General features: G+C 41.8%; 1 protein-coding gene across 3 annotated transcripts in view; it reads right to left on the bottom strand.

Annotated features, from left to right (window-relative positions):
- Positions 1 to 26333, bottom strand: part of LOC127967773 (tubulin polyglutamylase TTLL7-like) — a 121013-nt gene that overhangs the window by 86556 nt on the left and 8124 nt on the right. For 2 of the 3 annotated variants that reach the window (XM_052568453.1, XM_052568454.1), the window contains exons 2-4: positions 14784 to 15046; positions 2136 to 2270; positions 690 to 811 (exon numbers count right to left, since the gene is read on the bottom strand). In XM_052568453.1, coding sequence (XP_052424413.1) covers positions 690 to 811; positions 2136 to 2270; positions 14784 to 14808 — 282 coding nt within the window. In that variant the 5' untranslated portion in view covers positions 14809 to 15046. The remainder of the gene's footprint in view (positions 1 to 689; positions 812 to 2135; positions 2271 to 14783; positions 15047 to 26333) is intronic. The other variant, XM_052568455.1, reaches the window with a different exon arrangement.

Below are 26333 nucleotides of genomic sequence, written 5' to 3'. Positions count from 1 at the left end.
AGTTGTTTCACACTTTTTTGTTATGTATATAATTCCATATATAATTCCACATGTGTTAATTCATAGTTTTGATGCCTTCAGTGTGAATCTACAATTTTCATAGTCATGAAAATAAAGAAAACTCTTTAAATGAGAAGGTGTGTCCAAACTTTTGGTCTGTACTGTACATAAACAGAGTTTGGCATCAACAGTCCCAGTCTGTTCAATTCTATGACAGTTGAGCTAAAAAAAAAAGGCATCTGAAAGCTGCATTTGGTGTTCAGTTTGTGTGTACACACTGTATTTGTTTTTGAACAGCTGATTTAATTTTTAGCAAGAAATTATTATTTTATAAAGTAAACATTTGCTTAATTATCTCAAACAATATCTCTATTTCTGTTGTAGATCATTACACACTTAAAACGGTGATTGAACTGATTTCCCTTAAAATTACATTGTTTCAAATCTCAGGTGACCTCAGTTGACCGTTTATTAATTGTACCTACTTTAGCTATGAGGGTTGTATACAGTACATTACGTGACTTATGTTGATTAAACCACAAATTCCTGTAAAAGGTTTTAGGAAAATGAGTCATGGTAAAGTTCACAGCTCTTAAAGCCATGGGAAATAAAAGGAGACTTTAGCAACATATTTGTTTTTAACTTTTTACTTTCTTTCTTTCTTTGAACTGAAAGGAAGACCACAATACCTGATAGTTCCTCAGCTCAGCGATTTTCTCATGTTGCACAGAAGAGTCGTTCCAGATGAGATTGGCCGTCTCATCATCATCTCTGGCTTTATGAAAGATCATCTCCTCAATGACAATACGAACTGCAAATGTATCAAATTATTTTCCTTTAATATGCATTGACAATACTGGATCATATATTTGTTTCCATGACTGAATGAACACAAGTAACTGACTTCATTAGTAGAATTTTACAACAGAAATCCTAATTCTTTTCTTGAAATAAAAACTCATTCGTTAACAATAATTATGCTTGACTTATGCTTTTGCTTCAACCCAAATGCTTTAAGAAAATGATGTCTGCATTACATTATCTTTCCAAGAAACGTTACAGAGTTGTGGCAACTGGTAATGTAATTATCATGATTTTTCATAAACATCAGCATTACTGGATAAAACTAAATCAGTGTGGCTTACACAGGAATCCAGTTAAAATAAAAAACTTAAAAACTTCCCATGCCTGTTAAATAACTATATGATTGTTAATTAAGAGAATTACTCTAAAGCATTAAACTTACACTAAATTCTGTGGTGGAAAAATTCATTCAACATTGCTTCTGTATGCCTATATATGCATGTGTTTTCTTAGAATTGCTGTGTGGTTCAGAAGGGTGACACCTGGGGGGAAAACAGATGTCTGAGTTACCTGAGAGGGTCATTGGGCCATATAGTGGGGGAACAAGGCCTGAGGATGACCCGAGGGTGTCACCTAAGTCCTAAATGTGTGAGAAACAGCCCATAGAGAGTGTTCCTTGTTATGTGTGGAAAGTTACAGCTGTTCAGTCTGTATAACCTTGGAAGCAGCAGAGGTATATAAGGTGGAGGACTGCCCTCTTCCTGGGTCGGTTTCACTCTGCAGGAACTCAGTGTTGCTGTATGACTGTCTGACCTTCTTTGCAAAGAATAAAAGCTTTCTTTTTAATTATACCTGAGAATGAGTCTGTCTTTAATGCTGATGAGAGTTGGAGTCAGAAAGTGGGATTCCTTGGATGTGTCTTCTAGACCTGTGAGCGGACGGTGACTGATCATCCTGAACAATAGAAGTTCAGCCCTAACCCCGATTAGATTTGAGGGAGAAAGAGACTGACCGCCGAGGCCCGGAGGAGACACCACTGGAATCAGAAAAGAACCGGAGTGGCAACAGAGCTCTCGGGTAAGAGACAGTTCATGGTATTCTATACCTGAGAATGAGTCTGTCTCTTATGCTGATGAGAGTTGATTTAAATTTTGCCACGACAATTCAAATATGGGAGGGTTTCAAAATCTTGTTTCAAAAAAAGTTTTTTCCTTTTATCTTCGGCCTTATTTTCAAGAGAGAATGCAGTTCCATTGAGTCTCTGGGTAAATAACTGTATGTGTTCTGTATGAATCAGCAAATTTTACATAAATAATAGAATGTTTTCCTACCAATCTCATATTTTGTTCCAGCAACGTTGGCGGTGATGAAACCCTTCTTCTTCTTCTTCGTGTGGACCTTCCTTTTTACTCCATTCTGATTGGACAGTGTTGGTTGCATGTTCATGGGGGACGTTCCTTGATCGTCTATGGAATATTTAGGAATATTTTATAACTATGGTTGTAAAATTCTGTGGATTTTCAAGACAAGAAAATTCCATGGGAATTAAAAGGCATATATATGAGAATGAATGGGAATAAACTGGAAATTTGAAAAATTGCATGAACTGGACACTAAAATGTAGTTGAGAAAAAATCTTGTAGCATAATATTGGTTGAAACAACCAGATTTAATGCAATTTCAGTTTAATTTCTACCCTACACACTGTTCAATCAAATGCATACAGCACACTGCTTACTGCAGGGCAATTGAGGCCACTCCCCCTACATGCACTGTGCTTTCCCCCATAACATGAACAGAACATTTCTTAAATCCTACACACAAAACATCAAAATGTCCATCTTGGTAATGTTCATGTAAATTACATGACTATTACAAAAGATTATGTTTAAAACTTAATTGTGCTACGTGTAATATACTTGGCAACTAAATGATGCTATACAATGGGCATATTTAAAATAGGCATTGTAAAATCAAATACACTGACTGAACAAACATTTATGTGAGATAATAATAAAACAGCGGTCTAAACATGACCATCCCCCACACACAATCCACTCTAGTCACCTAAGAGGGGGACTTCCCTCCATTTTCTCTGAACCCACACCTGCTGCATTAAAGCTCAAAGACTACATATACACATGCATCTCAATAAATTAGAATGTCATGGAAAAGTTCATTTATTTCAGTAATTCAACTCAAACTGTGAAAATGTATGCATTAAATAAATCCAATGTACACAGACTGAAGTAGTTTAAGTCTTTGGTTCTTTTAATTGTCATGATTTTGGCTCACATTTAACAAAAACCCACCAATTCTCAACAAATTACAATATGGTGACATGTCAGCTAATCAACTGAAAACACCTGCAAAGGTTTCCTGAGCCTTCAAAATGGTCTCTCAGTTTGGTCAGAGACAATTTATAAGAGACATGCCACTTCCAGCACCCTCAATACAACTCTACAAGGAAAACCCGTAACGGCAAAGATGGCGGTTGTATGCACATGTCCCGCCCCTTCCGCTGGAAAGCCAATCATCTGCTTTTAACAGTCAAGCCGGGAAACATTTAAGCCTATCGTCTGGTTCCACTGATGTATGCGCACAGTTCAGGAACCTTTGCGCATGCGTAGTAAAAGTATAACCTGTGGGGAAAAAGGAATTTTTAAACCTTATTTTGGGGCAAAGTCATCAAACTTTTCCAGCGATTTTTTTCATATTTTACTGCTGTTTCTATGCATGCAGTTTTTATGTCCCGGTGACCAGTGAAAGTGCAGTTCTGACTCTATGCCCATTCATTTATATAGGAGCCTGGTCTTGTTTGTCTCAAATAGCTGCCGGAGGCGATGCCAAGATGGCGGCCGAGTGGCACAACTTGCCTAAAAGGACTTTGGTTTGGTTCACTAGGCTACACAATCATGGGGAAGACTGCTGATCTGACAGTTGTCCAGAAGACAATCATTGAAACCCTTCATAGGAAGGGTAAGCCACAAACTTTCATTGCCAAAGAAGCTGGCTGTTCACAGAGAGCTGTATCCAAGCATGTTAACAGAAAGTTGAGTGGAAGGAATAAGTGTGGAAGCACAACCAACCGAGAGAACTGCAGCCTTATGAGGATTGTCAAGCAAAATCGATTCAAGAATTTGAGTGAACTTCACAAAGGAATGGACTGAGGCTGGAGTCAAGACATCAAGAGCCACCACACACAGACGTGTCAAGTAATTTGCTGAACTGCAGACAAAGTCTGAAGGCGTCCTACCTGAGCTAAGGAGAGGAAGAACTGGACAGTTGCCCAGTGGTCCAAAGTCATCTTTTCAAATGAGAGCAAGTTTTGTATTTCATTTGGAAAGCAAGGTCCTAGAGTCTGGAGGAAGGGTGGAGAAGCTCATAGCATAAGGTGTTTGAAAACCAGTGTTAAGTTTTCACAGTCTGTGATGATTTGGGGTGCAATGTCATCTGCTGGTGTTGGTCCATTGTGATTTTTTTAAAAACAAAGTCACTGCACACGTTTACCAATAAATTTTGGAGCACTTCATGCTTCCTTCTTCTGACCAACTTTTTGAAGATGCTGATTTCATTTTCCATCAGGATTTTCCACCTGCCCACACTGCCAAAAGCACCAAAAGTTGGTTGAATGACCATGGTGTTGGTGTGCTTGACTGGCCAGCAAACTCACCAGACCAGAACCCCACAGAGAATCTATGGGGTATTGTCAAGAGGAAAATGAGAAACAAGAGACCAAAAAATTCAGATGAGCTGAAGGCCATTGGCAAAGAAACCTGAGCTTTCATACCACCTCAGCAGTGCCACAAACTGATCACCTCCATACCATGCCGAATTGAGGCAGTAATTAAAGCAAAAGATTAAAAAAATTTTAATTGGTCTTATTTAGTAATCTAATTTGATGAGATAGTGAATTGGTGGGTTTTTGTCAAATGTGAGCCAAAATCATCACAATTAAAAAAAACAAAGACTTAAACTACTTCTACATTTACTACAGTCTGTGTACATTGAATTTATTTAACCCTTATGCGTTGTTGGGGACGTTTTCGTCCACTAGGGGGTAAAGTTGAGTCTTATTTTGGCCACAACTTTCTCTGTGTTTGAGCCAATGGAATGATTTTTGGTGACAAATCTTATTTTGACCCATATTTTGGGAAAATGCTTTGAAATTTTTCAAAAATTCAACGGTACACTGTGGGCAAATTCACTACCCTTTCGTTATGTGAATGAAAACATCCACTAAATTAAACTGCTGTAAAAATATATCAGATAAATATTTTTTTCAAATTATTTTGCATAAATCTATTAATCAACCTCAGTCCTGATCAAAACTACCAAATGTTTAAAAGAAATCCAAGATTTTAACTCTTTAATTACCAAGTTCATAAATGAAGTCAATGATTTGGGGGGAAAAATAACGCAAAATTACATATTTTCAATATAAAAAGTGATTGTGGACTGGATATTTTTTTACCTATTATCACAGTCTTGGGCATGTCAAAGATTAGTAACAAGATTGGCTTTGATGCATTGCTAGTTTTTGTGCAGCATTAGATTTAAATTTTTTCTCCCTCATTTGTTGTTGCTGTTTTTGCCCCATTGACTTCCATTATTACAACATTTTTTGATTGCAAAGCCATGACACCATAAAATCATGCATTCTTGATTGTTTGTGGTTTTCCCTTTTAGGAAGAGGTAAAAAATTTTATTTTTACAGTTGATCACTAGGTGGGACCATTAAAACTTTAGATAGGCCTGTGCAAAAAAAGGCTTAGTTTCTGGCTTGTATATGGAGTTATATGGAGTATAACAGCAAATTATAGTGTGTGTGTGTGTGTGTGTGTGTGTGTGAGAGAGAGAGAGAGAGTGAGAGAGAGAAAGAGAGGGTGTGAGAGAGACCTTTGTGCACTTACCTTGATGTATCTGAAAAAATCAAAATATGCACCTCATGCTCTCAGAACTACATGGAGGAAACAAATAAAAAAAGAAGTGTGTTTATGCACCTGCTGCCTTTTGATGGTGAAAAGTACAGATGGCCTATGTGTGAAATGCTCTTCTTTTCTTGAATGTAAAACCAGTTTAAAACCTTAAAATGCTGTAAAAAAAATCTACTTTTCATCAAATTTATGAACATAATGTTTTATGAACCAACATCCAATACCAACTTCAAATAAGCTGCAACTCGCTGGAGGGGTCAAGCTGCATTATAATTTCTAAAACTTTGGTACAAGTCAAGCCCTTTCTCGTGTTGCTTGCTGCTCTTCTCACCATTAAATGACCAGCACGATGGCATGCAAGTGTTTAAATCCACATACTTTGCTTTTGTTTAGTCTATACTTATCACCACCATTAAAAGGCAGCAGGTGCATAAATACACTTTTCTTTACTCCATGTATTTCTGAGAGCTGAGGTGTACATTTTGATTTTCTCAAATACATCAAGGTAAGTGCGCAAAGGTCTTTCTCACACTCTCTCTCTCTCTCTCTCTCTCTCTTTCTCACACACACACACATACACACAAAATATGATATGCTGTTATACTCCATATAGCTTCATATACAAGCCAGAAACTCAGCCTTTTTTTTGCACAGGCCTATCTAAAGAGTTAATGGTCCCACCTAGTGATCCTAAGTGTCCTTTGCGAGCCACCTGAGCCTCTTTTTGCTGTAGGCCAGGACTCGCAAGAAGACCATTCATCGTTGAATCTTTTTCTCGTTTCACTTGGAACAGGGATGCAAATACACATGAACATCTGTTTAGGTGCATATGAAAAATTGGAGGTGATTGTAACCCTCTTGGAAATGCCAGAATTCTGCCAGGGGAAACATGGGCTTTGAGGCTATACTGTGGACATTACAGATCTGAAATCCACTTACATCTTATTTATGGAACCCAGCATTCTACCAGTTGTCAAGGATTCACTGAGTGAAGGCCTGGTGCTGGACGTTCTGTCATGTCTGGCTGCCGAAGGGATAGATGAGCTCGACAGGGTCTACAATAGTTTTAACAAGCCGAAACTAACTGGGCCACTCAGTGCCACTGTCTGTTTGAGGTGAGAACAATTTGGGGGTCACCTAGCCCACAGTTCTACAAATATCTGTCAGCGAGGCACCACGAGCCAGCGCCAAAGAGGATGCAACATTAGAGTCAGATCGCAACCTGAGCGGTCAAGGCACACCCTGTGCCTAAAAAGCCAGGGTGATGGCATCCATAATCCATTGGACCATCCTTTGTTTAGAGACAGCCTTCCCCTTCTGCCAGCCTCCGTAACAGACAAAGAGCTGGTCTGAGGTCCTAAAGCTTTGTGTCCAGTCTACATAGCATCTCAAGACTAAGATGGGACAGAGCAAACCTAGGGCGGAGTGTACCACCTACAGTGGCAGCGCTTGCATTTTCAATACCTGATCCCTGAAGGGATTGGTGGGAACCTTGTGCACATAGCCGGGCCGGGGCCTCAGGATTACCTGGGAGTCATCCGTTCCAAACTCTAGGCATAGATTGTCAACCAAAAATGCGTGCAGTTCCCCTACCCTCTTGATAGAGCCCAGTGCAAGCAGAAGCAGAATTTTCAATGAAAGAAACTTTAGCTTGACTGAGTGTAAAGGCTCAAATAGGCCCTGCTGTAGCATTTTAAACACTAATCAGACAGTTTAAGACAGGTCCCAAGAATGTATGGAGGGGAGCCGGGGAGGTTTTAACCTTGTGGCCCCCTAAGGAACCTGAAGACCAGGTCATGATTATCTACCGACTTCCCTTCCACGGGGTCATGGTTAGCAGCAATCGCAGTGACACTTTAAGGGTGGAGGGAGACAGCCGTCACTCCAGCCTTTGCTGCAAAAAGGAAAGCACAACCCTGATCGATGACCTCGGCCCCACGGCCAGCTGTGTGCAAGTGCATCCATGCAGAGTGTTCCCTCAGTCAGGGAGTAGAAAACTTGTCAGTGAGACCAGCACGTAGTTGCCTCACAAGCACCCTTTGAGACAGGTTACCTTTATTTATATAGCATTTTTAACAATACAGATTGTGACAAAGCAACTGAACAGCATTAAATAGGAAAATAGTGTGCCAATAATGCAAAAACCCAGTTTGTCATTGAATTCAGTTATGTTCTCATCCAGGTCAGTTCAGTTTAAATAGTATCTGTGCAATTAAGTCGACAAAATCACTGGATATTAAGTGTCCCCAACTAAGCAAGCTAGAGGTGAAAGCGGCAAGGAACCAAAATTCCATCTGTGACAGAATGGAGAAAAAAACCTTGGGAGAAACCAGGCTTTTAGACGGTTCAATGCAATGTGCACTGCTAACAACTCTAGGCAATTGATATGCCAGTGCAGATAGGGGCCTGATCATACAGCCATCACTGCATGCCCATTGTATTTGGTCCCCCAGATGGTGGTGGAGGCATCCATGTGAACCACACCATGCCTGGAGACCTACACGTTCCTCACATTCCTCTCCTCTCCATACCAAGAAAAGATATCCTCTGCATTGGGGAAAGTTTGCTCTTTTCCCAGTTGACCCAAAGACCCAACAGGCTGAGGTGCCGGAGCACCAGGTCCCTGTGCTTGCACATCTGATCACATCTAGGTATAAGCCAGTCATCGAGATGATTATACGAACATCCTGCTCTCTGAGGGGAACAAGAGCCCCATCTGTGACTTTTGTGAAGACATGGGTAGACAGGAACAGCCCGAAGGGCAGGACCTTGTATTGGTATGCCCGTCCTTCGAATGCAAATGGCTGAAATGGACTGTGGCATGGAAACACATGAAAGTACGCATCCTTTAGGTCAATTGCTGCAAACCAGTCTCGAGGAAGGACGCACCCGAAGATGCGTTTCTGCATTAACATCTTGAATGGGGCCTGGTTCAAAACACACAGGTCAAAGATTGGTTGTGACCCACCTCCTTTCTTGGGTACAATGAAGTAAGAGCTGTAAAACCCTACAAATCATCCAGCCTCGAAGGCTCGGGATGCAGTTTCCATTTGAGTTCAATCTTCTTGGCGGCCCGGGAAAACATAGCTGTCATCTCCGGATCTGACTCAGGCATTGCCACCATCCCAGAGGACGGCAACGCAGCCGAATCTTTCTCAGAGAGCTCTCTATCCGATGCAATAATCGACAACCTGTCGTCAGGAGGAGCCCAGCAGTATACCACTGGTATGCTCTTTGAAGAGGGCCCAGCCCATTCCATTGGCCTCTCAACTGGAATGGTGGGCCCCCGAAGGTTGGTTCCCTTAGGAGTTTGTCACAACTGTAATCCACAAACCACCTGTGCTTAGGCTGGCAGCCAAGATTATTGCAGAGGCAACGGAGGTCCACCCCCCTAGAAAAAACAGAGCCTGGCTCGTAGCTCCAACAGGGTCATCTTCCCACAAATGGGAACATGAATCATCCGCAAAAAGAACCACAGCATGTTTAATGCCCAGACACATGGGGCAGCAATCGTGACCATCACCCGGAGCCAGGTAACAACCGCATTCAGAAACACATGGGTGAAAAGGCATCTTTAAAAAGACAATCCTTTGTCTTTAAAAAGACACACCTGTGTAAACTCTTTTAACGAAATTGCTCTTTTGGGGAAATGCTCTTTTAGTGCTGAGGCACACAGGGGAAAGCCGCTTGATGCACAACAGCAACCTGAAGTGCGCAACCCACTCGACACAGGAATGACCACTGCTGAAGCGCCATGCTGCCAACAAAAAAACTTGTAGCTCACTGAAGAGACTTGGATGGAGCAGAAAAATATTTTCACTCAGCTCCAAAGTGAAAAGCTGGTATGCATTGCACCTGATGCCTTTTTATTCTCAAGCTATGATCAGCTACAGCTGGATGCAGTAATTGCATGTCAATGTGCATTGGCTCATTTAGTTTACACTCGAGGTAGATTGGTCTCTCTAAACGATATTCCAATTTGTTAGTCACCAACGTGACATAGAGAGTAACCAACTTAAAGGGAAAAGTAATATTGTGCAGTAATACCGGTATTACAATTTAAAATAATGGTTTTCTGTTTTAATATATTTTAAAACGTTGTATATTTGTGATGCAAAGCTGAATTTTACATCATTACTCCATCTACAATCTTCAGAAATCATTCTAAAATTATTATTTACTATCCATTTAGGAAACAGTTTGCTGCTTAATATATATATATATATATATATATATATATATATATATATATATATATATATACATACAGTACAGACCAAAAGGTTGGACACACCTTCTCATTCAAAGAGTTTTCTTTATTTTCATGACTATGAAAATTGTAGAGTCACACTGAAATCATCAAGGGCTATTTGACCAAGAAGGAGAGTGATGGGGTGCTGCGCCAGATGACCTGGCCTCCACAGTCACCGGACCTGAACCCAATCAAGATGGTTTAGGGGTGAGCTGGACCGCAGACAGAAGACAAAAGGGCCAACAAGTGCTAAGCATCTCCCGGGGAACTCCTTCAAGACTGTTGGAAGACCATTTCCGTTGACTACCTCTTGAAGCTTATCAAGAGAATGCCAAGAGTGTGCAAAGCAGTACTCAAAGCAAAAGGTGGCTTTTTTGAAGAACCTAGAATATTACATATTTTCAGTTGTTTCACACTTTTTTTGTTATGTATATAATTCCATATATAATTCCACATGTGTTAGGGCTGGGCAAGTTGGAAATAGGAAGTTTCCGATAGCATGTGAAGACAGCAGAGGAACGCTCTTGCTCAACACAGTGGAGTGAATTGTTTTGTTAACTTTCTGGTTTATTATTTTGAGTCATATGGGAGGTGGTAACAAACGACCCTCTCATTATATATTCCTTTACAGGTCTATCGTTTTTGCCGCTCAGAAATAATCACGCAATCATGCAGCACTTATCAGAAAATCTGTGCTCCGGCATGGTTGGCACTCACACTCACTGATCTATATATATAACTGAACCGCGCTCTGGCCCACCTCTTCCAACCAACCCAGGGACTGCTACACTAAACGATTACACTAGTCAAGTAAACCAGGCTTTGGGGATCAAACGTGCTCTGGCATGGTTAAGATTGCATATTGTGAGCACACCCTAATTATTCTCTCGCATCCCGGACACACAAGTCTCTAAAATTGTGCAGGTCTCAAATAGGAAGGTGTCTGTTATAATGTTATGATTGAGGTTCTGGACTCTGAGCATAACTTTTTTTCTAGTGGTTCAATAGCCCTTTAATGAATAATACAAAAAACAAGGACTGTGACATCACCCGGGCATGGCGCAGCCGGGGCCCCACCATGGAGCAAGGCCCGGAGCGGGGGCTTGAATTCGAGGGCCTGGTGGCCGGGCCTCCCCTCATGGGGCCCAGCCGGGCTTAGCCCGAAAGAGCAACATGGGGCCGACCTCCCGTGGACCCACCATCTGCAGGAGGAATCATAAGGGGCTGGTGCAATGTGGAACGAAGGCAAGGGCCCCGACGACCTGATCTTTAGACACGGAAACTGGCCTTAGGGATGTGTAATGTCACCTCACTGGCGGGGAAGGAGCCTGAGCTTGTGCGAGTGGTTGACAGGTACCGACTGGAGATAGCCGGGCTCACCTCTACGCACAGCATAGGTTCTGGAACCACCCCCCTTGAGAGAGGCTGGACTCTCTACTACTCTGGAGTTGCCAGCGGCGATAGGCAGCGGGCTGGTGTGGGGTTGCTCATAGCTCCCCAGCTCAGTCGCGATGTGTTGGAGTTTACCCCGGTGAACGAAAGGGTTGCTTCCCGGCACTTTTGGGTTGGGAATAGGTCTCTCACTGTCATTTGTGCTTACGGGACAAATGGCAGTGTAGAGTACCCGGATTTCTTGGGGTCTCTGGGAGGGGTGCTTGAAAAAGCTCCGACCGGAGATTCCATCATTTTACTTGGGGACTACAACGCTCACGTGGGCATCGACAGTGACACCTGGAGATAAGAAGGCGTGATTGGGAGGAATGGCCCCCCTGATCTGAACCCGAGTGGTGCTGTTATTGGACTTCTGTGCAAGTCACAGTTTGTCCATAACGAACACCATGTTCAAGCATAAGGATGTCCATCAGTGCACATGGTACCAGGACACCCTAGGCCAGAGATCAATGATCGACTTGGTGGTCGTTTCATCTGACCTCCGGCAGTATGTCTTGGACACTCATGTAAAGAGAGGGGCGGAGCTGTCAAATGATAATCACTTGGTGGTGAGTTGGATCCGATGGCGGGGGAGGAAGCTGGACAGACTCGGTGGACCCAAATGTATTGTGAGGGTCTGTTGGGAACGTTTGGCTGAGACCCCTGTCAGAGAGATTTTCAATTCCCTCCTCTGGCAGAGTTTCGACCAGATTCCGACGGAGGCTGGAGACATTGAGTCCAAGTGGACCATGTTCTCCACCTCCATTGTCAATGTGGCCACTCAGAGCTGTGGCTGTAGAGTCTCTGGTGCCTGTCGAGGTGGCAATCCCCGAACCCGGTGGTGGACACAGGAAGTAAGGGATGCTGTCAAGCTGAAGAAGGATTCCTACCAGGCCTGGCTGGCTTGCAGGAGTCCTGAGGCAGCTGATGGGTAATAGCAGGTCAAGCGCGCTGCAGCTCGGGTGGTTGTGGAGGCAAAAACTTGGGTCTGGGAAGAGTTGGTGAGGCCATGGAGAAAGACTATCGATCGGCCTCAAAGAGATTCTGGCAAACCGTAGGGCGCCTCAGGAAGGGGAAGCAGTGCCCTGCAAACACTGTTTACAGTGGAGGTGGGCAACTGTTGACCTCAACTGGGGATATCGTCGAATGGTGGAATGAATACTTTGAGGATCTCCTCAACCCCACCGACATGCCTTCTGTTGAGGAAGCAGAGGCTGAGGGCTCAGAGGTGGACTTGTCCATCACCCAAGCTGAAGTTACTAAGGTAGTTAAGAAGCTTCTTGGTGGCAAGGCCGAAATGAGCTTTCTCCGCAGGGTGGATGGGTGCTCCCTGGATGTCCTGCATGTCCCACCGGGAGGAGGCCCCGGGGAAGACCAAGGACACACTGGAGAGACTATGTCTCTCGGCTGGCCTGGGAATGCCTCGGTATCCCCCTGGAAGAGCTGGAGGAAGTGTCTAGGGAGAGGGAAGTCTGGGCCTCTCTGCTTAGACTGCTGCCCCCCGTGACCCGGCCCCAAATAAGCGGCAGAAGATCGATGGATGTTATAAGTTGAGATTTAGGCTACAATAAATATTTTAACTGCTAACATGTAAAAGGAACACTGCTGTATTTGTTTAAAGTGATGCAAACCAAATGTTATTACACTTTTGTTCATACAGCAGTAGGCCTGCTTTTAAATGAAAAAAGTGCACAGTACACTACTTTTGAATGTATGGTTAGTTTTGTGTGTAACAATGTGATTAATTGCGATTAATTGTGGACAATAATACGATTAATCGCGAATGAAACTTTTTTCTTTTTTACAATATTCTGCAAGGATGTTAAATTAATAATAAGTAATAGTAAAGATGACATATATCATTAGAAAAGATAATAGTAAAGACACCTTATATTGTTAGAAAAGATTTCTATTTTGAATAAACACTTCATAAGTTTATATTTATCAATAAATCCTTGAATTCATTTTTTTTTATTACATGAGTTTGCATGCATGTGAGCCTATGATGAAACAAAATGTTAATATTTATGTTTGTATATTATGTTTTATAATTCCCCTAAATTCCTGGTAAGTTTCAAATTCAAAATTTCCCAGATGAAGATCCAATGGAAAGTTTCTGCAAAATGTAGGACTTTTCAAACAACACATTGGATGGTGTTCTATTAGAACTACGAAAACGCACAAAAAAGTGTTTAAAAGCTACAAACATGGCAGATATGCTAGATTGATGGACAGGCAGAGAAAGGGTTTGAGTGATCAACGTCTTACCTGATTAAAAATATTTATTTAATGTTATATGCATTATATTTCATCTGCAGCAACATTGAGAACTTTTATAATGACATATTTGGTCATTAACTTTTAAATGCATCATTATGCATACATGAAGAGAGTTCTTGGCATGTTAGACCTGTGACTGGCAGATCAACATGCCAATTCATTTACCTCCAATTCGGTAGGAAACTGAATTAAACAAAATGTGTATTTTGTTCACTGTGACAAAATTACAGTGCAGTTTAAACAGTGAAAGAAATTCATGTAACTAAGCAACAAAGCATCCATTACAGACGCAGTTATGACGAAGTAGTATGTCCCAAAGTTTGCCTACTATTCTGCTACATAATCAAATGTACTTTATCTTCACAAAAAGAGTACATACTTTTAGGTCAAAGTATAAATAGGTGAACTGGGATGCAGCAATGGTCAAGTTTTCCCAGGTCTGCCTCTGGAACAAGTAGGTGGGCAATATGCTAATGTTCGGCTTGGGCTTGGGCTTGGGATTCGTGTTAAAAACGAATTGTTTCAATGATTCAGTCAACCCTTTTTTTGAGAGAGACAATAACTTTATACACGGTGCACTTTCAGATTTAAAACTGCAGGATGTTTTCATTCACTTAGAGCTGTGTTACACACTGCATGAAAGGTAATTTTCAATCCATAATAGGGGCACTTTAAAAAACAACACCCTTTATCACCAACTTGAATGACTACTTCAACAAAGAGGGTGAGCATTAGGGATGTTCTTCTAACAATAAAAATGTTTGCCAACATAGACATTCCAGAGACAAAAAGATAACAGCGTGCTAAGCAGTTTCTTACAGAGCTTTGTGTTTTCTGTTCTTAAATCACTCTCCCTTGAGGAAACTTAAAGGAAGCATACTGTATGTCTCCAGATCAGTGCGCTATCAGTTAAGCTCTCTTCTCAGCTCACTCAGGGTACAGCTGTTTTTGCCTGCAGTCATGAATGTACAGAAAATATTCTACTATTTGTGACACCCCTAGTGGGCATGTAGAGTGGGTTCTGGTTTTCTGGAAGGACTTTTGGGGTCACTGTTGTCAAACTGTTTTATCAAACTTACCTCCATCATTGGGGGGTGAGGGCATATCTCAAACAGCTGACCTCTCGATACCCAGCCTCAGAGACTTATGAGGCACGGTTTGGCACCAGTCTACTTCCTCCTCGCTGTCTTTGTGGCAACAGTTTTAGGAGGTGGCACTATCATCTGTCCACTTAGATCACGTGACAGAGGATGTGCCGAAGGTTGGTTGTAGACTGTATACCCTGAAGGAAAGAGGTCAGGGCTTCTCCACAGAACCACAGATGGGCAGATAGACAAGGTGTCTGAGGAAGAGAGAAAGAGAAACAGCAAGATTGGTAATGTCAGACAAAGAAGAAGCGCTAGAGGGAACTGCACAGTCTGGCCAAATGGTTGTTGTGTCACTCAAACCTATCAGCGCCGCTGACAGCAGGTTTCACCTCACTGATCAGCTGTTACCGCCTGACGGGGGCTTCAGCAGATGAGGGTCTGTCTGCTTCTTGTCAAGCAAAGGCAGCGTTAGCGCCACTGCATCATCAGTCTGTGAGATTTCTCCATGTTTAACATTCTAATGTTTGCTTTACATGTCTGTAATCTGTCACGCAGCAAAGCACACACCTAACACCTACCAGGTATTGGTACCTTGTTAGTAAAAATTGTATGTTTCCTCATTTTATTACTACCGACACTTTAAATAAGAAACTATTTTAATAAGAGTCATGCTGTCTGAGTGATATGCAGAGAAATATGCACTAGTTACATTCAGTTCAAAAACAGCACATTTCACATTAAGGCACTGTCTCATTTTTGCCAAAAATGCATGTGATCTATGAATTCTGAAGCTATGTTCACCTGAAAAAATTTGTAAGTGCTAAAGTACTGGTTCAAAAGGAGTGAGTTCCAGCAGTTTTCCTTACTACAATATCATCATTTTATATGAAGCCCAAATTAGCTTTGTGTATTAAATATAGTTATAGGCAGTTCAAATAGACAGAATAGATTAGATAAAGATAGGTAAATAAAAGATTAGATAATTATAGATAAGATAAAGTAATTGTATTACTTTATGTCTTCAATTTGTGTACTGTAATCACAACTATAATCACTTTTAATTTTTGTGCAAATCACTATTGTTTAAAATAAAATAAAAATAAACAAAATAAACAATCAGTTCTGTCCCAAGCACACACATTTATTAATAATATTTGTATTATTATTATTTTATTTTTTTTATTAGATGTTCAAATAGCAGGGCAGGAACACACTGGTCAATGGGGAGATTTCAGGGTTTTTTAAATAAATAAAACTAAGAACTTTAAGTTCTATGTTGGGTCTTCTATTGTTGAATTACTTTTCCTAATGTATTAGGTTTTTGGCGTTCTATCAGTTCAGTATGTGTCAGGTATTGTAGCGAAGTCATAATTTTTGGAAATTGTGACAATACCACTAACAGCATAACAGGTTTTCCAAAAACGAATGCAGAAATAACATTATACTCAACAACAAAGCAGTATTTTCTTTTGAGAAGGATGACAAATGATACCTAAGCCTGGTTGAAATACTTATTCTTCATCACATATTTATGATGGCTTTGCTACAAACAAGTCACTTGGATTCACTTCCATGAATCAGTTCAAATTCAATCATTCTTTTGATCACTCAAAATATCCACATTTCGATTGTCAAAAGAGGCGCTCCTAAATCCTAATCCTTGTGTCGCCACAGCTCTGCACATTTTGTAAGTTTCTCTTATTGCATCAAAGCTTTGTTCTATTCAAGTCAAGTCACCTTTATTTATATAGTGCTTTTAACCATATAGATTGTGTTAAAGCACTTTACATTATTAAATAGAAAAATAGTGTCAATAATGCAAAATAACAATACTAAGCATTCAATTTTCAGTTAAAGGCATTTCATTGTTAATTCAGTGATGTCATCATCCAGATCAGATCAGTTCAGTTTAAATAGATATCGCTGGATATTAAGTGTCCCCAACTAAGCAAGCCAGAGGTGACAGCGTCAAGGAACCAAAACTCCACCGGTGACAGAATGGAGGAAAAACCTTGGGAGAAACCAGGCTCATCTGGTTCTTGGGGTATTGTCCCGATGCCCATCTAGGAGACAAGGTCTTCATTGGGGATCTGTTTCATTCAACCGTAAGTGCCCTGCGAAGTGGTCATCACAGGATATTCCACCATGATTCCAGTTTGAAAGAAGCATATATGTTCAATTCAAAGGGCATAAAAGTGTGCAAAATGTGACTACTACGCAAATCCCATGATTGCAGTTAAATAACCCTTCACACTTCTGTAGTAAATTTTGTTTGTGTGTGAAGAAAGGTAGTGGCGTAGCACACATCCATGTTCTTAAACGAAGTACACTTCAGGGAGCAGAGAGCATTGAACACTGTGTAGGGACCACACAGTTCATTCATGGACTTCTCTTCTAATGAACTGGGGACGTGCTACAAATATCTCTCATAACTTAACTTAAATGACAATGAATTAACATCCATTCCAATATACAACCTTGCAAGTGACTTCTTCACATATCAGGACATCTTCAAATATCAAAAAAAAATATGTGAAGAAATTATTTACTGTACCTTTTTTAAATAACAAGAGTGTATACAAATTAAAAATATATATATATAAAAATTACAATATGTAAACATCTTTAAAATATGTATGTGCTCTTTTGTTGATTGCGATGTAAGTCACTTAGGATAAAAACATACCATGTGGATACATGTACATGAAATGCTCTGAACAATGGTGCACAGTATATGAAAAAAGATTTTATTCTGTTTGTGGGAAAGAATGATTTTGCTTTATTTAGCCTACTTTGTCGAGGTATATATTTATTTATTATTATTATTATTATTTATTTTTTTTGGTATTAAATGTTCCTGATTATAATTAAATGTTCAGCTATTTTCAGTGTTACTTTATGACAATCCAGATGGCAAAATATAATACAACACTGACTTCTGGTGGTGTGTTTGTAAAGTGCATTGCACATATTGATTCCACTCAAATGGACATATAAAAAATGTGATTTTGAGAAGGGGGTCTCTGATTTTGAGGCTACAAACATCACATAGTAGTAAAGTGTTTTGCTGTAGCTTCTGTTGTAGTATTCAAACACACAAGATAAGCTTCCAAATTTTAATATCTCTGCAAAAATGGCATTTAACTGTTTTATTCTGTATAATCTTCAAGATCTGAGTCACTGCTAGATTGATAGGTTGTGCCCTAAATTAGGTGGTCCTCTTAGGTTGTCCTGGAGATGATCCCATTTACACCTACATAAATTTACACCAGCTTCAAACGCCACTCATCCAATCATATTTAGAATGTAATATTGCTAAATATAAGTCTTTTATTTGAAACTTTATTCTAGTCTCTAAAGCTATTTTGTACATAAACCGGGCTTAATATTCATTTATAATTTTAATAATTTGATGTTTTGGTTTGATTCGATGAGGTTCTCAAAAACAAGAAAGTTAGTTATGGAGTAATGTAACATTTGATTCAGCATCTCTATGAATATCAAAGCCTAAATCTGATATGATATTAGATGCCATATTTCTCATACATAAAAATACTGTAGCATTGTAGCATCTGATTAATTGTAGTTACAAGTAACAATCCGTTATTACATATTTTATAGTAAAACATATGATTAAATGCTGCTGTTCATTGATTAATTATTAATTATATAATTGGACAGTTATATATATACTACCCTCTTAAGTAGCTTCAGTGTAGCTGAAATAAACTTTGTTTTTCAAACTTGACTGTAGCTGTAGATTTAACCTTAAATTATGAGTAGCTTGAGGTTTGAAAAGCTACAATTTCAAAGTATCTTCCCCATCTCTGATCAGACCGATTATTAATGTTTTATTTTAGTGTTCTGAGAGTGTTTTCTTTTTTATATTACAAACTATTTAGATTGTTGTGACTCGATGCTGAAGAGTTTTCTTCAGATTAATAAATCTTAAACATTTTTTTTATCTCTCTAAAGTCCCTTTACTGAAGGGAAAGTAATGAATGTAATGAAATTTCATATGTTCAAGTTGTTAATTTATTTGCTCCAGTGCTTCATTCAGAAAGGTTAAGTCTCTGAGCTCTGATTCACCCTTCAAAAGTTTGGTCTCGGGACGACCCATAAACTGCAGAACTACTGAGAACATCCTGTCACCGTTGTGTTCCTGAAATTAGATCAGTGCAAGACACTGCAATGAAATATTTGCATAAAAAGTATCTGCTTTATCAATACAGTTTCCAAATTATGAGATACTAATGCAATTAGAACAGTCGCTAAAAGAGACGTTCAGGCAATTTCTGAAGCTACAGTCAATCTGTTACAGCACAAGACAGCAACACAATGACAGGCAGGCGTGTGTTTGACGAATGAGTGCTTGAGTAATCTCCTGCTATCATGCATCACCCTGACAGCTCCACCACCCACAATCCACTCACTATTTATTTCCTCTGAGACGTTGCATCACTTCCTGTTAACACCTCTCTCATCTGTAGAGGGAGTCAGAGAGCACACACTATTTATTTTTCTATCTCACGTTTGCTTTTTATTCTAAAAACCTATTGGTTAGGTTTAAGGTAGGGTTTCGTGTAACTAATATTTCTGAACTGCTCCAATATGTGCAAGACTGCATAATGCTGCTTCACATCTGTTTTAGAGAACATTTTGTTCACTTTAGCACCACTCTGGAAATTTCACTTTATAACTTCAAGGCAAACTAATTTCCCCATGCTGGGGAAGTCGCGGCCTAATGGTTAGAGGGTTGGACTCCCAATCGAAGGGTTGTGAGTTCTAGTCTCGGGCCGGACGGAATTGTGGGTGGGGGGAGTGCATGAACAGCTCTCTCTCCACCTTCAATACCTCGACTTAGGTGCCCTTGAGCAAGGCATCGAACCCCCAACTGCTCCCCGGGCGCCGCAGCATAAATGGCTGCCCACTGCTCCGGGTGTGTGCTCACAGTGTGTGTGTGTGTGTGTTCACTGCTCTGTGTGTGTGCATGCATTTCGGATGGGTTAAAAAGCAGAGCACAAATTCAGAGTATGGGTCACCATACTTGGCTGAATGTCACTTCACTTTCACTAAACATGGACAAATTTTCAAAAATTAAGTTGTACGTTTGAAGGAGTATTTCTGTTCCAAAAATAGTCCTTCCGGTTTGTCACAAGTTTCGTAAAGTTTTTTCCGAGTATGGCTCTGTGTGACGTTAGATGGAGCGGAATTTCCTTATATGGGTCCTGACGCACGTCTGCCGGAAGAGCGCGCGCTCCCGTATAGCAGAGCACTGAGAGCAGAGGCATTATCTGATCAGAGCGAGAGCGTCGCGAAATGTCACAAAAGGAGTGTGTTTTAGGTTGCCAGGGCAAGACAACCCTGTACAGATTACCAAAGAAAAAACAGCATTAAGGGACCAGTGTATGGAGTTTATTTTTACAGAGCATCAACGGAGTTGTGCAAGTGTTTGTGTTTGTTCCCTGCATTTCGAAGATGCTTGTTTTACAAACAAGGCCCAGTTTGACGCCGGATTTGCACATCGTTTATTTCTTAAGGATGATGCAGTCCCAACGAAAAAGGGTCACGATCGTGTGTTGGAACCGCATGCGGTGAGTAAAACTGCTTCAAATATCTCTGTGTTGTTAACTTAGCTATCAGCGCGTAAGCACATCAAGTAAACAACATGCGATGTTGTCATCAAACTGCACTTTCCACATGTACAGCTTAAAAAAAAAAAAAAAAAAAAAAAAAAAAAAAAGACATAAAATGGAACTTAGTCATTTTCCAAAACCGCTAAGCAAATATATACAGTTTCAGTACATACCACATAGAGACGTCATTGCTGATGCTGCTCTTGTTCAATTTCAGCCTCTGGATCTGATTCTGGATCATAAATAAATGGCTGAATCTGACTTTTAGCCATGGTTTGTTTTGGATGATGTTTTTTTTTTCCTCAAGGTAATGTCACAGCTTCCAGACGCGCTCAACGCAAAAGCCTACTCGCGCTCGTGATTCTTTAGCTCTGCCCACACGTCACGCCTCCAGCCGGTCGTGTTTTTCCGGGAAAAATCGGTGCAGACTATCTTTCTCTTATGAATAAAATAAAACTAAAGACTTTTTGGAGATATGAAGGATGCAGTACTACTCTATAGGTACTCAAGATTAACTTGAGTGAAAACGAGCATTTCACCCCCCCTTTAAAATCTAAATCAGAAGAAAAAATACACTTAGATTACATTTACTTTTTTATTAGTATAATTTCTTTAATACATTTTTTACAAGAAAATGGCATTCCAGTACAAGTACCCAAGTCCAGACCAAGAACAAATATTTTTTATGACTAATCAAGACCAGCTCCAAGTCTAGGCCACGTCCAAATGCTCCAGAAAATATGGTCTTGGACTAATGTAGGAGTGGCGAACGTCGGTCCTGGAGACCCGCAGCCCTGCAGAGTTTAGCTTCCACCCTAATCAAACACACTTGAACAAGCTAAGCAAGGTCTGAAATGTTACTAGAAAGCTACAGACAGGTGAGTTTTCATTAGGGTTGGAGCTGGAGTTCGCCACCCCTGGACTAATGCTATTACTATCAAACTTCTCTTTTAGTTTAGTTTTTACAATCACTAGCACATCATTTTAAATACTTAGGTCACTTTTTCAAAACTCTTCACAGTTATCCTTACCAATTTTCTGTTTTTCAACATTCGCACAGCAGTAAATTTCATATTCAAAATGCACTAAAACTACCAAAACACCAAGTTGTATGCAGTTTTGTATGATGTAAGGTTGTGCAGCTGTAGCTAATATATTTTGTATTTAATATTATCCCAATTTACAACATTGTTTAAATGTATTTTCTTCTAAAAATGCTGTAAAATAAAATATGTATTTCATCATAAATTACTCTCACTCATGTCATTCCAAACCTGTAAGACCTTTATTTATATTCAGAAAGCAAATTAAGATATTTCTGATGAAATCAGAGAGCTTTCTGACCCTCCATAGACAGCAATGCAACTCAAATGTTCCCAGGCCCAGAAACCTAGTAAGATGGACCTCTGTAAAATGGTCCATGTGTAATCAGTGGTATAACCACAATTTTATGAAGATACGAGAATACGTTTTGTGCACAAAAACAAAATTAGCGACTTTATTCAACAATTCTTCTCCTCCGTGCACTGTATGCCATCTTTAAACAAAAGTGTCATTATTCTCAGTACCGCCGCTCCCTATATGCAGAGTACACAGTTTGTGTAGGGCACCAACACCCAGAGGGGCACCATCCAACTTGCTAAAAAAATAAATAAACGGTGCCTTTCCCCCAACTGCGCTCGCACCTCATGTTTGCGGGTGAATGCTTATAATTGATGGATGGACATCTATGCCCATGAAAAAGACATCAGCAATCAGCACAGAGAGAAAAAAAACGGAAGTAAAAATGTTTTTTAAATTCTGGCATAAAGTTGGCTTGACGTTGGAGGTTTGATATTCGCAAATTTAGGGACGGTCTCTAAAGTTACATGTGATATTGGTATACACTTTTCTAACGTCAATAGCATTTGAGGAGAATGACTTACAGTCATAAAGACAACTGTAAAAGGTTAATCTAGGTGTCAACTATAATAAACACCTTTTACATTTTTGATATTTAATCAAATAAACTGTAAATCCTTTAGGTAAAAACGAGGCCCTTGTATCACATTCAGGCACATTCCTGTGAAGCTTTTTTGGCTGTTGACGTTAAAAACAAGTTTTAATGTCAGAAATAATTTCACCACCACCGGCGCATCTACAGGTTCCCTTACGAAAATTATCCATGGTTTTAACAAGAATAACACCAAAATGCATCGTTCTTGGTAACCACAACTTAACCATGTTTTTTTTTTTTACTTCAAATAATAATTTACAAAGAATTATTATTATAATACTGTATTATTGTTTGTATTATAATAATGTATTAATTTTCTTTTGCATGATTTCTGAATGCTTGAGACTATAAAATAAATGAGTCATAATAAAGCCATAGCCATAGGTAAATGTCGAGAGCTACAATTGTAATTTTTATTTTTTATTAAAGTTCTATTTTGACCCCTATAGTAGGTGTTTTTGTGTTGTAATTGCTGTTTGTTTGTTTTGTTTTTTCATGATATTTGAGGAAGAGGGGCACATCAATACAATCCTGCTTAGGGCACACATTTGGCCAGCACCGGCCCTGATTATTCTGATCTGCAAATTTACTATAAACAGGCTGACTATAACAAACTTGCTTAGCAGGATTCTTTGTAAACTGTGTGGATTGGAGCGGTGTTATTTTGACTGGAGCGAGGAGTGGATTTTTTAAAAGGTGGAGCATTGTAATTTTCACTCGCTCCAAGAGCGCGCCACTACTGCTCCATCATGAGCATGTGCCAACAGCCCATGTAGATGTAGATGACTGCAATGAATATGAGTCTCAAGCTATAGCTCTCAAGGTATTTGGTATTCCTCCTATACTGAATATTTTCCAGTGAAAGCATGATTTAAACGGAATTGCTCTCTCAATAATGCGTTCAAACAAATGTACTGTATTTGTCACGGTTTTACGCTGCCTGAGGGAATACGGAGTCGAGGATAAACAGAATAAGGCTTTTAATATATCCAACACAGGGGATATCCAACATGGAGCACAGAGGTAGACACACGTAAGTAGCAAGTGATTTAGTCACAAGTGAGGAAGACCCGACAAAACAGAACTGAAAGGACAAGGCTTATGTACAACAGATAATTGGGGAAACACAGGTGGATGGCATGACTAAAATTAACAGGGACATGGAACACGTGAGGAATAGAATAGACACACCTGGGAACTAATTAAACTAAACACGGAAGACAGAAACTGGGTCACTGGGGCAAAAACACTAAATGAGTCCAGGTGTGTGACAGTACTCCCCCCTCCCGGTAGGTGCGTCCTCGCACCGTAGAAACAACAGGGGGAGGCGTGGGTGGGAACTTGGGAGGAGGTTCCGGTGGAGGACGGACTCCCAGGAGGGGGCCAGCAGACAGGGACCACAGAAGGAGGAGCCAGGGAGGAGACGGAGGAAGGAGCCAGGGAGGAGACAGGAGCAGGAGGAGCCAGATGGTCCACCAGAGACCAGCCAGGACGGAGATCCAAGGTGGAGTCGACGGCGGGAGGAGCCATGGTGAAGGAAGGGTCGACGACACCAGGGGGCCGACAGGCGGAGACTGCACCGGTGGGTGAGGAGCCCAAGATGGAGCAGCACAGCCGCAGAGCCAGAGTGACGACGAGGATCCGGAGGGCCTAGGTGGAGCTGAAGGCTCAGGCGACCAAGGCGGAGGCGGGGTCCTGGCAGACCGCTGTGGAGCCGGAGCGACCGAGGATGGAGGTGGAACTGGAGGGAAGGAGGAGCCTGACAGAGCCGGAGGGATGGAGTGACGAGGTGGAACCAGAGGAGTGGAGTCCCGAGGCGGCGGATGGTCGACGACTGACCAAGGTGGAGCCGGAGGGACGAGGGAGCCCGGTGGAGCAGGTGGGATGACAGGCCACGGTGGAGACGAGGGAGCTAAGAGCCAAGGCGGAGCCGCTGGGTCGAAGGACCGAGGAGGAGTCCAGGGCTCGGAGGCTGGAGGCGGAGACAGGGCCTTAACACGCCAAGGCGGAGCTGGAGACTGGCAGTCCAGCGGCGAACCACCGCGCCCCGATGGCGCGGACTGAGGGTGAGCTGCGGGACTGACTGGCACCAGCAGGGATGGCGAGGAACTGGCTGGTCTAGGAGGAGGAGAGAGGAGAAGGATGGGAGGAAGGACAGGAGGATCAGGACTGGATGAAACCAGCGAAGGAGTAGAGGGACCTGCAGGTTTGGGGGGAGGCGGGAGAGGGAGGCTGGGAGGGAATACAGGAGACACAGAAGATTCAGGGCTGGGCGGAACCAGCGGAGACACAGAAGATTCATGGCTGGGCAGAACCAGCGAAGAAACAGAAGATTCAGAGCTGGGCGGAACCAGCGGAGACACAGAAGATTCAGAGCTGGGTGGAACCAGCGGAGACACAGAAGATTCAGAGCTGGGCGGAACCAGCGGAGACACAGAAGATTCAGAGCTGGGCGGAACCAGCGGAGACACAGAAGATTCAGAGCTGGGCGGAACCAGCGGAGAAACAGAAGATTCAGAGCTGGGCGGAACCAGCGGAGACACAGAAGATTCAGAGCTGGGCGGAACCAGCGGAGACACAGGAAACTCAGAGCTGGACGGAACCAGCGGAGAAACAGGAAACTCAGGGCTGGGCGGAACCAGCGGAGACACAGAAGATTCAGGGCTGGGCGGAACCAGCGGAGAAACAGAAAACTCAGGGCTGGGCGGAACCAGCGGAGACACAGGAAACTCAGGGCTGGGCGGAACCAGCAGAGACACAGGAAACTCAGGGCTGGGCGGAGCCAGCGGGGAAACAGGAAAATTAGGGATTACCTCCATAGACCAGTCCATCAGATCCAGAACTTGCTCCATATGATCTTCAGAGACTGCATACAGCTCACCCTCAGTCGCAGGAGTGTGGGCAGGGCTTTCCTCCACGCCCTCGATCTCCACGAGGACTCCCACGATGCACAGTGTTGCCGGCTCACACACCTGGTCAGTCGCGCTCTCGAGATCCGGCTCCCTGTCAGTGGATGGCTCGGACTCTGCGGCTGCGGTGGGCTCTGGCTCCGTGCGGCGTGATGGTGGCTGGCTGGTCTCTGGGTCGGGAGTGGGGCTGGCGAGGTCCTCTATGGGGCAGACGGTGAGAGGTGACCCATTTCTCGCCAGAGTCCACTCCACGAATGCGGCGAAATCCTCTCGAGGACCATCTTCGGACGACAACGCTCTGCATTTGGAGTTCAGGCTGGTGTTGTAGAAGGTGCAGAGCGCGTTGTCCGGGTAGCTGGTGGCATTAGCTAATAGAATAAACTGTCTGGTATGGTCCTCGAGAGAACGTCCTTCCTGCTTCAGCAGAAGGATGAGGAATTCGGGACGATAGAGGGGATCCATAGAAACACTACAAAACAAAAAGACTGAGAAAAAACGAAAGCAAAACGGAGGGAAAGACGCGGTTTTCTACTTTCTCTTTTGAGGTCGGGTCTTCTGTCACGGTTTTACGCTGCCTGAGGGAATACGGAGTCGAGGATAAACAGAATAAGGCTTTTAATATATCCAACACAGGGGATATCCAACATGGAGCACAGAGGTAGACACACGTAAGTAGCAAGTGATTTAGTCACAAGTGAGGAAGACCCGACAAAACAGAACTGAAAGGACAAGGCTTATGTACAACAGATAATTGGGGAAACACAGGTGGATGGCATGACTAAAATTAACAGGGACATGGAACACGTGAGGAATAGAATAGACACACCTGGGAACTAATTAAACTAAACACGGAAGACAGAAACTGGGTCACTGGGGCAAAAACACTAAATGAGTCCAGGTGTGTGACAGTATTATTATAGTGCTACTTCATCTGATTTCGAATTCAGAAAATCTGTAAGAAATGCAGCGATCTGTAGATAATAACTGACAAAAATGTATC

Source organism: Carassius gibelio, chromosome B11 (assembly GCF_023724105.1).
Source record: "Carassius gibelio isolate Cgi1373 ecotype wild population from Czech Republic chromosome B11, carGib1.2-hapl.c, whole genome shotgun sequence".
Taxonomy (NCBI): domain Eukaryota; kingdom Metazoa; phylum Chordata; class Actinopteri; order Cypriniformes; family Cyprinidae; genus Carassius; species Carassius gibelio.
This window is presented reverse-complemented; position numbering and strand designations above follow the sequence as displayed.